Raw genomic sequence first — 16,387 nt, forward strand, 5'->3', positions numbered from 1 at the left:
AAAGAAACCCAACCCCAAAATTCAAATCCCGAAAGTTGTCCGAGGGGCTTTATAGCTTTGCGATGAAAACTGTAACTTTCGTGAGCGTCATGATCGCGCATCAAAATAACGTGATATCCGTTTTGGTTTTCCATATAGCCTGGTTTTTGTGTTGAAAGTTCCCACAAATTGCATTCGATCAAAACATTCCTCTCTTATTGTCTAATAAGTTACAAAAATAATTTAGCCGCCCCCCCCCCCCCTTCCCCCTTTTGGAAAATTCTTGAGATACTCAAGCAGTTCTCTTTTGAAAATCTTGGATCCGCCACGTCCATCAACCTGCCCACTTACGCTGTCAAAAGCTGTTACTAGTTCGACGATCCTACAACGTGCCCACCGTTGACCCTTAGCAAACACTGTGACACGGGCTCCATTGAAAGAACTGAAGCACGTCGACCTACCCGGCCGGGGATACGAGTGAACACAATCAATATTCAAAGCAGCGAGCAAGGTGCAAGTAAATGCGAGTACAATATGCATCCCAACCGAACGATCTTTACCCTCTGGCACTAGCACTGTGCACTACGAGGGTTTCCCCAAACATGTACCGTTGCACACCGACCCGTGCGATGAGGATGAGTGCTTTTTATTTTCGCGGAGCAACCTGTCACTAGCCTGCCATGGAACTATAAAAAAAAAGAGCTCCACGATCCTAGTACTATAAGGTATGTACATGTATTTCCAAATCATCTTGTTTAAAGTATGAATAATGAATGTTTCTTTCAAAACAACAATGCCGTTGAACACGCCACTATTCAGAGTACAACACAAGCCTACATCGCATGATTTTTTTAATAGCAGACTGATGCTTCGCTACTATGGTTCTTGGTTCGTTTATTGAGCAAATAACGCAAGGAATGGCTGTGTTGAATTACAACTGTCAATATTTATGTCCGTTGCTGGCGGCAGCTGGCCCAAGTACGTCATCATCCGACAGCATGTGTAGTTATCCTGCATGGTTGTCCATGATCGTGAATTCCGTTCTTGTCGATCCGTACGGCCCGGATGCAACTTGAAAAAGCATCTGGTTAATTATAAACCAGTGGCGTATCTACGGGGGTGGTGCCGGTGGTGGTGGTGGTTGGGGGTGTACGTTAGGCGGTCTAACCCTCCACAAAATCGGAAAATCATGCAAAAAAGTAGCACATGCTTGCTACCCCCCCCCCCCGGCTAAACAGCCCAATTGAGCTAATCCGCCCATAAAACCTTTCACGTCCAAATATCATCGTATTATTATACCAATAACATGTTCATGAAAGGGGGATCGTTTCATCACAGCGCACGTGCACATGTTTGGCTTTCACCTTCCAGGCTGTGATTATTTCACACAACAGTCTAGTGGGGTACTATAGTCTACTATACTCACCCGCTTGTGTGACCTACAGTTTGACCATGGACCCAGAATACATTGTATGAATTAAATTTTGAGAATGGACGTGAAGTCACGTACTGTGGCATCACGGAAGGGATGTGGAAGGGGGGGGATCGTCTGGCAGGGGTACCTGTGCAGGCCATCTTTGAATCCAAACAAACTAGTAAGATTGTGGCAGAGCAGTTTTGAAGTTTCTGAATCTTGCCCCCCCCCCAAAAAAAAAAGGAGGGGGTGGTTTGTATGTCATGTATCTGTGCAAACTATATATATTAGGTCCTATATTGACGCAAAAAAAATCAGACAATTTACAAGTTTACTCTGTTGTGTTCACAGAGTGTTGTGCTGTACAACGATACAATGTATGCAGTCAGTTATACATGATTGGATGAGAGCGAAGCAGTGATGGCAGGTACAGACTGGTCCCTTCAGGCACTCGGTATCTCCCCTTACCGAGGCAACGCATACGACCTCCGCGTCGATCTCAACTATCGAAACCTCCAACAACTCCCAACAGACCTCTTCAGTCTGGGAGAGCTCCAATGGCTGAACCTGAACGTCAACAAGCTGAAGGATCTCCCGGCCGAGATGGCCATGCTGGGTCGGCTAAAGTGGCTGTATCTCGAGAACAACTCCTTTCAGAAGTGTCCAGAGGTTGTCTGCAAGTTGACCGAGTTGGTCAGGCTCTACTTCAGCTGCAACTCGTTGACAGAGCTTCCTAGAGCCATCGTGAACTTGACCCATCTGAGATGGATCGATCTCTCGGATAACCGCTTTGCAGAGTTCCCCACAGTGTTGTGCAGCGGATCCTTGGCTTGTCTGGAGAAGCTCTTCCTGGACAATAATCAGATCACCAGCCTGCCGAACCAGATCGCCTCCATGAAGAGCTTGAAGCTTCTCTGGATTAATGACAATCGTCTGGAATGGCTGCCTCCTGCGCTGTGCGAGCTAACATGTCTTGAAGACCTGCAGTTGAAGAACAATCCTCTGCGCTGTCTCCCGGTCTTCCTGGCTAGCAAACTCTCTAACCTTAAGATATTTGAGTGGCAAGAATGTCCACTGATCCAGCAACTCACAGAAGCATGCCAGAAGGGTATCCAAGGACTTGGTGAGCATCAAGACCAAATTATCAAGAAAGCCGAGAAAAGGAGAATGGTGCATTTCAGGACAGAGGCAGGCCTTGACGGAGGCCGCGAGAGGCCGTGTTACCTCATGAGGACTAGACCTAGAGGTGTGGCTGTCATTATTGATAATTTTTGCACCTTGGAAGCTGAGGAGAGTTTGAATGGAAGAGCATCGAGTCAGTCATCAAGTGATGGACGAGAGGACGCTAAAGAACAAGACAACACTGGTAGGGATACGATTGTCTCGTAAATTACTTTGTATGATGGGTGCGCATACAGATATAATTCTGGGCATCAGTTCATCAAGTCTCTCACACATTGTTTTCTTTGTAAAATTGTCAAAACCCCAAATACTCTGAAACCGGTGTAATATGAAAATCCGACTCCTGTGAAAATCGGACTATTGGTTAACCCCTCTCATGTGACGTGACCAGTCAATATCTTATCATATTACTTACGCATACGCAATACTACCAACGACTCCACATTTCATGGAGTCGGATATTCACGCTACACCGGCAAACTTTTTTTCATGAGGATGGATGACTTGTTTTTACTTCTGTTATGTTTTGGTTAATTGAAATTCATAGATTGTTATGCATTGGCTTTTAAATACAAATGCTCGAGTTCATTTTAGAGGTCAGATCCCTATAGCATAATGGCTTTGAAGTACAGTTATTACTTGAAGACAGACATTAATTTTCAATGTCTCCATCATCCAACAGACAGATTACGAAGTGTTCTCATCAAGTTGGGATTCAACGTCCGCATCATGAGGGGTCTGATGTCCCTGGACATCATCTCAGCTCTCCGCTTCTTGAGCCTCGAGGATCACTCCTATTTCGACTGCGTCATCGTCTGCATCCTCTCTCGCGGAGCCAGGGGAGGGAAGATCATCGGCCCAGACGGCATCGCTGTGGAGGTCCAACAACTGACTGACATCTTCTCCCGGACCAACTGCCCGACCTTAGCCGACAAACCTAAGCTATTCTTCCTCCAGATTCTTGAGGGTAACGTCAAGGCTAAACTCTCTCCAAGAGTGCACGTCAGTAAGGACACCACCATCCCCACAACCCCTACACTAATCCCTAACGACTATGACTTCTTGCTGACATTTGCTCTTATCCCTAAGGAAGCCACAAGTGATTCCCTCCCAAGCGTCTACCATTTCTACGTTGGTGTACTCTTTGATATGCTTGAGACGTTTGCCAGAAAGCTGAACCTCTTAGACTTGATGACAACCGTCCACGGAGAGGTGAAGAAGAGGCGGCTGCGGAGCAAGAATTCCCCCGAGGAGCGCGTCCAGATCTCCCCTGAGATACAGACGACGCTGAGGTACAATCTGTACCTGAGCATGGGATCACCTTCCACGGGCCAGGGAACATCTGGAGGGTCCAAGTCGGTGCCTTCATCTCGCGCATCAACCATGCTGAGTTAAACAACGTTCACCAGAAGAACACAATCTAAAGTAGTTCATTATATTAACTCTGGTTTCGGGAATACATCGACAAGTGAATATGCGACTTAATAATGTCATTTTCTAACTAGTTAGGCATGGGGATGTGGTACAAAACATTACCCTCTAACTCCGCTTACCGATTGTCTGTGGATGACCAAATTAATGCCTTTAATAGTTGCACCGAGAAGGAAACCCGATTATTAAGCTCGTTTCAGAAAATAATGTGGGCCTGTCCCGATGTGACCTGTGCAATACTAGACGTTTTATTGTTAGCGATCGAGTTACTCCTGGAAGTTCATTAATCTGCTTCTCCTGTATGAAAGTGAGCTCTAAAAAACTGCCTGAAGAAAGAGTTTTGTTTCCTATTAAAAAAAACAGGATTTATAATGTATTATAGAGGACATTATCACGGAATAAAATGACGATTCGTTTAATAATGAACAATGATGACAATCACATGAATTCTGTTGAAGACGTGTCCTTAAAACTGAGATGTTAAAACTCTGGCCAATTGGCATTTTCTGGTTCAGCTTACATATTTATTTATTAAGTTAATTTAATTTGTAATTCATATTTTAACTGGGCAGCCCGTTTAGTGGACTCCACTTATGCATTAATAGGGCCCAGTAAAGAGAAGACAATGTGAAGAAATTAAAGTTTTAGCTCATCAGATTATGGAAATTTTTGGTTCATTCAAACTGCGACTTTTAAAATGGGGAATACATTTATGACCGAAGAGGTACTAGTACCTTATTCCCGTCCAATACGATGTTCTTGACGTTTTTTGCATCATTCTATCGTTGAAGGTAACTTTTATCGGACCGCAAATGACATTTGAAAGTTTCATTCAATATCTAAATTTGTGGGAGGATTTTTTTTCGTTCGATGCCTCGTTCAAACATGAATAAAATAAATATTTCCACAATATAGGAAATTTAATAAGTATATGGGACCTACATATTTTTAACGAGTAAAACTCAAAAATAGCCCGAAGAGAGTAAGTTAAGCATGTTCAACTGAGATCCAACTGGCTCAAGGGTGTGTAAACTGGTAGGGGGGGGGGCAGCTAGGCCGAATGTGCTCCGTGTCTCTGCATGATTTCCTATTTTTGTTGCCCCAGGGATGGTTGTACCGCCTTAACTTCCCTATACAGATCCGCCACTGGTCATGCAATGATATGGGGCAGGACGCGTGGTCATGGGCGGCGGAACGCTTTTTCAAACGGGGGGGGGGGGGGGGGGGGGGGGGGGGGGGGGGGGGGGGGGGGGGGGGGGGGGGGGACTGTTTCCCTTATTTGAAGTCCGATGGACAATGGGGATAGGAAACCAGACTGGGGGGGGGGGGGGAGGGGAGGACAACACCGAAAAAGGGTACTTTTTCGAAAGTGGCGGAGAAAAAGAATAATATGGTCCCGTTCAATTCGCTATGAACCTATATGACGAGGCCGGGAACAAATTATGATTACGTTGACCATCTTGCTCTTTGTGTTTCTTTTTGTAGAAAGACCTTTTTTATCGCGAGAGCGGCACTGTTGCTTTTGATGGCCAGTTCAGTGAAGAGACTATTCGTGTGAAGAGAATATTATTTTTAAGTGCCAGTTCTCCATGTCACACTCAGAGAGGGGCATATTTTTTTTATGTTGCGAGCGAGGCCCTAATTGTGCTTTCGAGGGGCAGTTTACCAGGCCTACTGTTGTTTTTCATGGCCAATGTCCCATCTAGCGGAGAGGGGAACAATTGTATTAATGCGAGAGGTATTTGTTGTTTCTAAGGGTAGTTCTCCTTCCGGCAAGTAGGTGCACAATCTTGTTGTCATGCAAGACGGGCAGTTTTGCATTTTTCAGCAATTATTTTAATAAATGGTTAGAGAGTTCTGACATCAATCCCAAAAAAGAAAACCCGCTCAAAAACCATTACAATGCACCGTGAAAAAGGGCATGAAATTTGCAATATGCACAATAATGGTCACGTTTGAATAGCGCCCCAATTTGGAAGATGGGTACTAACCAACCCCCCCCCCCCCTTGTTTGATTTTACTGAGGCCAAACGTCCGGACTGAGCCTGTCTATTTCGGCGCGGATGTGCGGTTGCCACCCCCCCCCCCCCCCCCCCCCCCCGACATCGAAAGCTAGATACGCTACTGAGCGCCAGGCGCGGTTGTGGGGGGGGGGGGGGGGTTAGGAGGGGCTGTAGCCCCAAACAATTTTGTCTAGCCCCCCCCCAAAAAAAAAAAAAATCCGTAAAAAAATATAATTGCATTAGCAAAAAGAAGAATTGTGATGTACATGCGAATTACAGTCTTCCCCTAAAGAAGAAATTATAGAGTGACAAGGGTGCATTAGTTAATATAGTGTGAACGATTTTAGGATTTTATTGGCGCTCCCCATTGAAAGCTCCCCATTGAAAATATGGCATGAGCCCCCCCCCCCCACCACCTATGATTTTCGGAGGCAACCGGTCTACATTTCAGCACGCCTCCCAGAAAAAAATTTGGATAAACGTGTGCTAGCCCCCCCCCCCCCCCAAATATTGTTCTAGAACCGCGCCTGCTGAGCGCGTTCATATGCTTTCATACGTGTGTGTTTGAAATTGAGGGGCAGTGTTGTCTTCTGGGGCACATTTTTGAACGGCGAAAGTGGCACTTTTGTTGGCCTGGGAAAATGGGGTGTGCCCCCCCCCCCCCCCCCCGGTTCTTGGCACAGACATAATTATAAACGCATGTCTGTGGTTCTTGGTTCTTGGTCTTTTAGGAATACCGCCCCCTGTTGCCAGAATATTTCATAAGGCATGGTACCCAGACGTACATGTAGGCAACTTCCAAATACAAACTTGTTCAAAATTATTATATTCGTCTGGTAACGGTGAAGAAACGCTACGATCAGTCGAACCGTTTCTACGGAGTGGAAATGACGGGTATGAATTTGTGTTTATTGTCATTAATTGCTGATTAAACAATGACTGAATGAACTGTGTATTTCATAATTGGAAACGGTGATGCTTTATTTAATAAAGGAAGTGCCGAGTTTATTGTCGTATCTGTGTTAGTTGAGATGTTTAACTGTGACTGAGTGACGCTGCGACAGCCATGACACTGACAGTGTGAGTGGGGGTCAGACAAGTCGACCGTTGAGACAACTCGACTTGGGACAAGTCGACCGTTGAGACTACTCGACCGTTGAGACAACTCGACCGTATGTGCAATAAATGGAAAAGACAAGTCGACCGTTGAGACAAGTCGCCTCGCATGTTTTGGGCCTAGTTTTGGGCCTAGTTTTGGGGAAAGTACTAGCCCAGGTTGGACGTCGTCTACATTGCATTGCGACTGACGTCCAGGGTATAACGTTTTCATGTCATTGCGAACATTTGATTTAAAGCATTTTCTCACATTTTTACCTTATAGAGGAAGCTCAACTGGCGTCAACATATTCCTTGTATCCCTAATCACTCAAATTCATGGTTGAGAAGTAATGAATATGTCCCAGGAATAAAATATTTAAGGAAATTATCCGCTAATTCGTGCTTCCGATTGTAAACATCTCGAACCGACTGCTCGTGTGAAGGCTTGCGCTTGCGTGCGCGCATGCGCAAAATGCGTAGCAACTGAATGGCTCTCACGCATGCGTATTAGAATTGTGGGCGTATGCAAGTGTGTTCGTCACGCCGTGAGTGTTGTTGAAGCAGACAAGCACATGCAAATTCAAGTTGAAATTTCCCTTCCGTAATTTCTGCAATAAAATATAACAAGATATTAGCTGGAGTTACCCAGCCCTGAGTATTATCATTGGGTAGGGCTGGAGCGCATTTTTCTCGTACATGTGTAACTTGTAGTATTTGCAAAAAAAATTGGAAAATGTTCAATTTTGTCCCCGTTACACACTAATTGCAACTGCAACTCACCCCAAACTTGCCTGGAATAACCATTACACAGGTCCTTGAAGTAAAAAACGATCCACGATGAAGATTCAGCCTACAATTGCAGTGAAAACAGGAGGAATAACCGCTAACTTGACAACCTTGCTGGATTGGCCAGGACCGCTATTGGTTGTGCACAAAAACAATTGTGTACAATGAATGGCGGTCGATTAACAGGCACAGAGAGCGATCGCTGTCAACTACTCGTTTTGCCGGCTGCGCTGGCTGTTGGCGCGTGACGTCACGCGGAAGCGTAACACCCGATGACTGTTTCATGCACTATTGGTTGCGGTTCCAGTACCAAAGCTGTGATGCGAGTGGTAAACCTTATACTAGTGCATGAAACAGTCATCGGGTGTTACGCTTCCGCGTGGCGTCATGCGCCAACAGCCAGCGCAGCCGGCAAAACGAGTAGTTGACAGCGATCGCTCTCTGTGCCTGTTAATCGACCGCCATTCATTGTACACAATTGTTTTTGTGCACAAACCAATAGCGGTCCTGGCCAATCCAGCAAGGTTGTCAAGTTAGCGGTTATTCCTCCTGTTTTCACTGCAATTGTAGGCTGAATCTTCATCGTGGATCGTTTTTTACTTCAAGGACCTGTGTAATGGTTATTCCAGGCAAGTTTGGGGTGAGTTGCAGTTGCAATTAGTGTGTAACGGGGACAAAATTGAACATTTTCCAAATTTTTTTTGCAAATACTACAAGTTACGAGAAAAATGCGCTCCAGCCCTAATAGACAACCCACTGATAAAACTCAGGGCTGGGTAACTCCAGCTAACAAGATATCAGAAAATCTATACTATACTAATTGTGTACGCTAATTTTTCCCAAAAGGTTTGAGTGGTTTCCCGCTTATTCCGTCAGAGAAAATTGTCTTATGGTCACATTCTGTGTTCAATGTGTTGAACAATCTTCCCACCTTCCTTGGTAGCATCATCAATTTCATCAGCTCGCATTATCGCGGCACACGTGACACCTCGGGAGCTCCACCTTTCTACCTGGTCGAGCATTAGGGACCTCAGTGGTGAAATGACAAGGTGATGTGCTCTACATCAGGCTCTATCTGGAAAAAAAAGAGATGAACGGTTCAGGTTTGCGCAGTCATGTTTTCTGTTTTAATAGTCGTAATAATACCTTCACTTCAAATTCTTCCATCTTAACTTTTCTAAAGAATTTTAGATAATTTTGCTATTAAATGAGGGTGATTTTATAATCATTAATGGGCAAATTTATAAGGATGATTTGTTTTAGGAAACTTCATTTCTTAATAAAGGATAGCACTTTTCATGCAATACCTTTCATTTCAGCAATTCAAATACAATACAAAGTTCTAGTACAGTAATATCGTTGTTACATAATCTCACAGAATGTTTAACTTCATTAATTAATCACGTTTGTTTTGGAAACACGGTTTAAAAATGTCCTCTGTATTTTTTCTCTACAGTTCTGATTTAATTTAAAGATGATAACGTTAGGCTATAAGCATTCACGCAAAAATAGACTCGCACAAATCTGGAACTGACAAATATTTGCTGTCGATAGGTCAAGTTAAAATAATGGTCACAAACATCAAATTTTCAAATATCGACGGCGTGTTTCTGGAAGATGGATATTCTGTATATTGAACATCGCACACAACAGGCACAATTTTTGTTCAGCAATTTCACCATGCTGGGAAGGTTATGTTTGAAAAACCTACACTTTGAATGGGAAATGGTTTTTTTCTTGCACGCGCGTACTGTCGGCGTTTTACATTTAATAAAAATAATAGGCCTAATGTCATTTTCTCGGTTGCTCAATTTGTAGTAAATAGAAAACACAAGTATTTATAAATTGAAAAGCTCATTCTAAAGTGTCTTGATGAGTGTTACTTACTTTGTCCATGATTGATGACAACCATCCGTAGCAATCACTCTTCCCAAATCCAGTGGGCAGAAGGCCGAACACATTTTTCGCCTTTCTAAGACAGATCTTATGATCTGAATTTGCTCTGGCTTCAGATTGTACGGGACGCCACATTCCGTCATTACATTATTAATCGCCTCCTCCATCTTACAGAAATTCGATCAACTCGAGCAAACAAGTCTTGAGGAAATTCAGAAAGTCGCAACGTAACTTTTGTATGTCTTTTCTGATTCAACACTCACGGCCGGCGTGACGAACACACTTGCATACGCCCACAATTCTAATACGCATGCGTGAGAGCCATTCAGTTGCTACGCATTTCGCACATGCGCGCACGCAAGCGCAAGCCTTCACACGAGCAGTCGGTTCGAGATGTTTACAGTCGGAAGCACGAATTAGCGGATAATTTCCTTAAATAATTTATTCCTGGAACATATTGATTACTTCTCAACCATGAATTTGAGTGATTAAGGATACAAGGAATATGTAGACGCCAGTTGAGCTTCCTCTTTAAGGTAAAAATGTGAGAAAATGCTTTCAATCAAATGTTCGCAATGACATGAAAACATTATACCTGGACTCCGTCGCGTTGTACACAACGGAGGAGTCCACTGGGCTAGGGAAAGTACCAGGGATTTTGACGGCGGCTGATCGCCGTTTGGGAGTAATGACATACGAGGTTTTTTTGTTGCATATAACAGAGCCAATATAGCACTGCGTGATTGTCCGTGCACACCGTTCGTTTTTTCCGGGCCACGTGCGCGCATCCCCGGTCAACGTGGCCGTACCTTGCACGGTGGCATCGTTTTTGCCGGGCCTGTGCGCCCATTTGCCGGTCAACATGGTCAACGGGCCCGCGTACTGGGCCCGGCCCGGTCCTCGCGGCCAGGATGGGCGCACCAGCCCGACGCGACGGCCGCCGGATCGGAGCGCCCTCTGTACATCGAGTACATCGAGCGAGGGCGCGAGTTGCAAATTTATGCGATGTCTGTTTCCTGTGCCGTAGATCCAGAATAGAGATCAGTGCACGTGGCCCCCAGACGATAAATGCATGGTACAGGAAACAGCCGTCACATTTGCAACTCGCGCCCTCGCTCGACAAGCAATTTGCATAAACGCGACGTCACAGCTTGAGGTCATCTCTTGTCACATTCAAAATGGCTGCCATCACCGGACGTTTCACGAGTGCATATGGGCTCCAGAAAGATTCAAGAATATCTCGGAAAATTGAACATCATTACACCTAAGCATCCCAGAAGTGATAGATGGGACATCGTAGAATACAACCATATGTAAGAAATTCCCTGCAGATTTTATGAAAACGTCCTCAGTAGTGCGCGGACCAAGGTGTGTGGCCTTAGGTTCAGCGCAGCATACCGACGGCCACACTAGTGGGGCTAATCCACGTGTATTCATCTCCATTAAGTCGAGCAGTCTCACGGTCGAGTTGTCCGGAGTCGAGTTGTCTCAACAGTCGACCTGTCTCAACGGTGGAGTTGCCTCAACGGTCAACTTGTCCCGAGTCGAGTTGTCTCAACGGTCGACTTGTCTGACATTCGTGTGAGTGCTACAATGTAGCCTCTACTGAGTGTGTAGACCCGTGAACGTGGTGTTGTATACAATGCCACGCGCTTCCCTCAGGTAAATACAAGCGAAAGCATTCTATCTTTTGCCGCTACATATAACCATGTATAATATTTCCCATAGGTGAATCACTTACTTGTTGGGCTTCCTTTATGCATGTGTTGAATCTGTCATTGCCAAGAAATTTGATGTAAAGTACGGCACAACTTGAACTTTGTCACAACGAATGTTTTCAAAATGATCAGAAAATCAAAGACGGCATGACACTCTGGTACCCCGAGTTCCGCATGCCCAAAACGTAGGAATATCACCAGTGGGTACTACCCAACTAACCGTCTTACATGGCAGGATGACCTTAATACCATGTAAAATTCTGCTAAATTCACTTCGAAAGTCTGCCAAATCACCCAGTATATATATTGCTGTTCCATTGTGCAAGGGTTTGTTTTAAGGATCTTTAAAAAAATGAAGGTTTTTCAAACCAAATGTGCCATATTTGTCTAATCTTTTTCATTTTTCCTTCATCTTCATAATTCTGCCGAAAAAAATATTCTGCTGATTTTCTGCACAACTCATTTTTGTATGCAAATATTCTGTCAAATGTAGCCGAAATTCGGCTAGAACGGTCACTCCATCTGTATAACGGCGGATCACAATAGAGTGTTTTTACTACAGACTGAAGTGTGGCTATGTATATAGCCACGTTCATGGGTCTATACTGAGTGGAGCGTTGAACTCAACTATATACGGTACCCTCCGTATAAACGCTCCACCGATTTGGCATACTTTGGTGACAGGTACACGGTCGTCATGACGTTATGCATTTTGTGCATGCCCTCGCGAGGACAAAAGGCCCAAAAAAACTGATAAAGAGAGGCAAATGAGAAAGACAGTAACCCTGGATAGATCCACACATTCATGACATTCCATAAGACCCCTCAAATTGTTCCAAACAACCGGTAATTTTGAAAAAAGAACAAATAGTTTGAACTTACCGCTTACAATTAAATGTGTCTGCCGAGTTGGTTCAGTCCATTTAACTGACATGACTGATGCATATAATTCATCGCACGCATGTGTGACGTCACTATTGAAGAAAAACAAGTCGCGCTTAATCATGACTGTTTTCATGTACTGATATGTTTCCCGCGCCAAAAACCCACACTGTCAGATGGCGCGGGCACATATGACTACATGAAAAGTTGTTGAGTAAGTGCAACTTAACTTGTTTTTCTTCAATAGTGGACGTCACACACGCGCGATGAATTATGCATCAGTCATGTCAGTGAAATGGACTGTACAACTCGGCAGACACATTTAATTGTGAGCGGTAAGTTCAGACTATTTTGTTCTTTTTTCAAATTAGCCTACCGTTGTTTGAAGAATTTAAGGGGTCTTATGGAATGTCATGAATGTGTGGATCTATCCAGGTTACTGTCTTTCTCATTTGTATTCTCTTTATCAGTTTTTTGGCGCCTTTGTCCTTGCATGCACAAAATGCATACCGTCATGACGACCGGTACCTGTCACCAAAGTATGCCCAAATCGGTGGAGCGTTTATACGGAGGGTACCGTATAGTTACATGTAAGTTCAACGCTCCACTCAGTAGAGCTATGTGAGTGCATGACTCACAGTCACATTCACAACTTGAACTTTGAAGTTGAACTTGTCATGCTTGTCGCATCAAAACTTGGCAATCTTGAGAAATCCTCATAAACAGTCATTGTCATATTCCACTAGAAAAGAATGTTGCAACCTGACGCACATTTTTCCATCATACATTGTTTCAATTCATGTTGGTCAGTCATTGCAAAAATGTTGAAAAAACATTCATCTGGGAGTGGGACTGAGAAACATTCCCACTTGTTTGAAAATGCTTTGAACGTGTGTTGAAAATGCTCTCAACTCCCATAGGTTGTGTACACAACCAAAGCAAAGAAATGGCATCAGGATACTTAGCCCGACTGCATCTGGCCGTACAGTACTATCGCAAGCTCTGTAGTACGGCCAGATGCCCAATGCTTCCCTAAACGCTGAACTCTGATGTAGCGATTTTGCTACCGATTTTGATCGAGATTATCTTCTCATCCAGGACAGAAATTTCCAAAGTTAAGGTTCCTAGTCGTAAAGAAACTCATACCTTTTTGAAAGAAACGTTCTTTTATCTAAAAATCTTCATCCATCTGACCAAAAAACGACTTTCAATCATCATCTCCCACGAATATCGTCCCGAAAATGTCCCTCCATGCGATTTCAAAATGGCGGCCGTGTTGTTTATGCATTATATGCGGGCGCCAGGCGGGCTTGAGCAAGAGTATTAATATGCATTATTCAGTTCATGACCTCATGTTTGTATGGCCAGCCGCCCCGCGCGCCTGGCAAACGTCATGAACTAAATGCATATTCATGATCTTGCCCAGTGCGCCCGCATTCCTTTAATTGTTGAATTGCTTACAGTTAAATTGCTTATGAGTTAATTGTTGAATTAAAACAGTTCAATAATAAAACCCTGATACTTTGAAAGGTTTCTTTTCTTATTTTATATTTTGGACAGAGGTGAGTTATAAAACACATATGGACTGGCATAGTTCGATCCCTAGTGCACGTCCATGTCCCCCTTGGGCCTGGGAGTGACCAGAAGAGGGTCCTATTTCCCTCGGCCTTTAGCCTAGGGATATAAACCTCTTCTGTCACTCACAGTTCCTCGGGTTGCATAGACGTGCACTAGTGACCTCATTGGCAGTCATATGTGTATAATACATGTAATTCCAATAACCTAAAAGTGGATTTTTGTGCTCACATAGTAACAGGGCCCTTAACTACACAATTGCCAGTGGGGGTACCTAAACTTCTAGATATTGCAATATTTCAGATGATATTGGACTTTAGAGCACGTTCAATGGGTGGATTTATTTCTTTAGGAAGAATACGTTTGTATATTAATAGTCGAATATAAAATTGACCAAGTTGCCAAAATGGCACAGGCATGATTGTGATGGACAGGACTCCCTAATGATTTATTTGATTACCTCCTCAAGGGATTGCCATTAGATCAACTCATCATCCCTATATCAAATTCAAGGGTATTTGAAGGTAAGGTAATGCAATTAATATGTGATTTACTGTTGTGTCATTCCACATTTGGACCCTTGCAAGTTTACCGACATAAATGCGCAGCGATGGCATCTGAAGTGGCTAGTGTGAGTCTGGAAGAAGACAACGGTGCAAGTGACAAGCCAACTGGTACACAGCAAACTCCATCATCCTCCGAGAGAGCAGATGATGTGGTTCCTATGGAAACAGATGAAGCAACTGAAGACCAAAGGCCAGAAACTGAGGTAAGCGTCAACATTTCAGGAGTTGCCTGATTGCAAGTTATGCAAAAGTCCACGTGAAAGAATAATAAGAATGAAAGGATTTACAGCATTCGCATTACTTAATATTTTTTTTTTATCGTAACCTGTTGTATTTACTATGCACTGTAACATTTTGAAATAACATGGCAGCAATTTGATATTTACAATCACTGTCTTGTGTTTTTCTCCAATTTTTTTTAGGATAAACCAAGCAGTGATGCCGACCAACTGACTGCTTCCAATGAGGACGAAGACTGGAGCAGAGCTCAGCAATGCTCGTCAGCTTTTTGTCATTGAAGTATTTCAGTGTAAGCTGTGCTCCAGTTTCAACTCAACACGAAAGACGGCCATCACCGAGCATCTAAAGGTACATGTGGCTAGCATCACATCATACCTTGTTATGGCCCAACTATAGCAATGGTCCAAAGTGTAGTTGGGACAGTCCCAACTGTAGTTAGGACAGACCTTGCTGTAGTTGGGACAGTCCTGGTTGTAGTTGGAACAGTCCTTGCTGCAGTTGGGACAGCCCTTGCTGTAGTTGGGACAGTCCTTGCTGTAGTTGGGACAGTTCTAACCGTAGTTGGGACATTCCTTGCAGTAGTTGGGACAGTTCTACCGTAGTTGGGACATTCTTTGCAGTAGTTGGGACAGTTCTAACCGTAGTTGGGACAGTCCTTGCAGTAGTGGGACAGTTCTAACTGTAGTTGGGACAGTCCTTACTGTAGTTGGGACAGTCCTTACTGTAGTTGGACAGTCTTTGCTGTAGTTGGGACAGTCCTTACTGTAGTTGGGACAGTCCTTACTGTAGTTGGGACAGTTCTAACCGTAGTTGGGACATTCCTTGCAGTAGTTGGGACAGTTCTAACCGTAGTTGGGACATTCTTTGCAGTAGTTGGGACAGTTCTAACCGTAGTTGGGACAGTCCTTGCAGTAGTTGGGACAGTTCTAACTGTAGTTGGGACAGTCCTTACTGTAGTTGGGACAGTTCTAACTGTAGTTGGACAGTTCTAACTGTAGTTGGGACAGTCCTTACTGTAGTTGGGACAGTCTTTGCTGTAGTTGGGACAGTCCTTACTGTAGTTGGGACAGTTCTAACCGTAGTTGGGACAGTTCTAACTGTAGTTGGGACAGTTCTAACTGTAGTTGGGACAGTCCTTACTGTAGTTGGGACAGTTCTAACTGTAGTTGGGACAGTTCTAACTGTAGTTGGGACAGTTCTTACTGTAGTTGGGACAGTCCTTACTGTAGTTGGGACAGTTCTAACTGTAGTTGGGACAGTCCTTACTGTATTGGGACAGTCTTTGCTGTAGTTGGGACAGTCCTTACTGTAGTTGGGACAGTTCTAACCGTAGTTGGGACAGTTCTAACCGTAGTTGGGACAGTCCTTACTGTAGTTGGGACAGTCTTTGCTGTAGTTGGGACAGTCCTTACTGTAGTTGGGCAGTTCTAACTGTAGTTGGGACAGTCCTTACTGTAGTTGGGACAGTCCTTGAAGTAGTTGGGACAGTTCTAACTGTAATTGGGACAGTCCTTACTGTACTTGGGACAGTCCTTGCTGTAGTTGGGACAGTCCTAACTGTAGTTGGGACAGTCCTAACCATAAATGGGACAGTCCTTACTGTAGTTGGGACAGTCC

At 44.1% G+C, this 16,387-nt stretch overlaps 1 protein-coding gene across 1 annotated transcript; it reads left to right on the plus strand.

The window, feature by feature from the left end:
- The first annotated feature begins 376 nt into the window (after positions 1-376).
- On the plus strand, positions 377-4,444 carry LOC119739969. Its single transcript, XM_038215135.1, has 3 exons — positions 377-704; positions 1,745-2,759; positions 3,258-4,444. The coding sequence occupies exons 2-3, from the start codon at positions 1,814-1,816 to the stop codon at positions 3,968-3,970; spliced, it is 1,659 nt and encodes a 552-aa protein (XP_038071063.1). The 5' UTR covers positions 377-704; positions 1,745-1,813; the 3' UTR covers positions 3,971-4,444.
- The last annotated feature ends 11,943 nt before the right edge of the window (positions 4,445-16,387 follow it).

This window comes from Patiria miniata, unplaced genomic scaffold (assembly GCF_015706575.1).
Source record: "Patiria miniata isolate m_02_andy unplaced genomic scaffold, ASM1570657v1 HiC_scaffold_4, whole genome shotgun sequence".
Lineage (NCBI taxonomy): Eukaryota > Metazoa > Echinodermata > Asteroidea > Valvatida > Asterinidae > Patiria > Patiria miniata.

What these genes read in the sequence shown, in the direction of transcription:
- LOC119739969 (XM_038215135.1), top strand. Translation starts at nt 1,814, where the DNA reads ATGGCAGGTACAGACTGGTCCCTTCAGGCACTCGGTATCTCCCCTTAC. An exon ending in TAAAGAACAAGACAACACTG is followed by an intron (nt 2,760 to 3,257) that starts GTAGGGATACGA and finishes ATCATCCAACAG; the next exon opens with ACAGATTACGAAGTGTTCTC.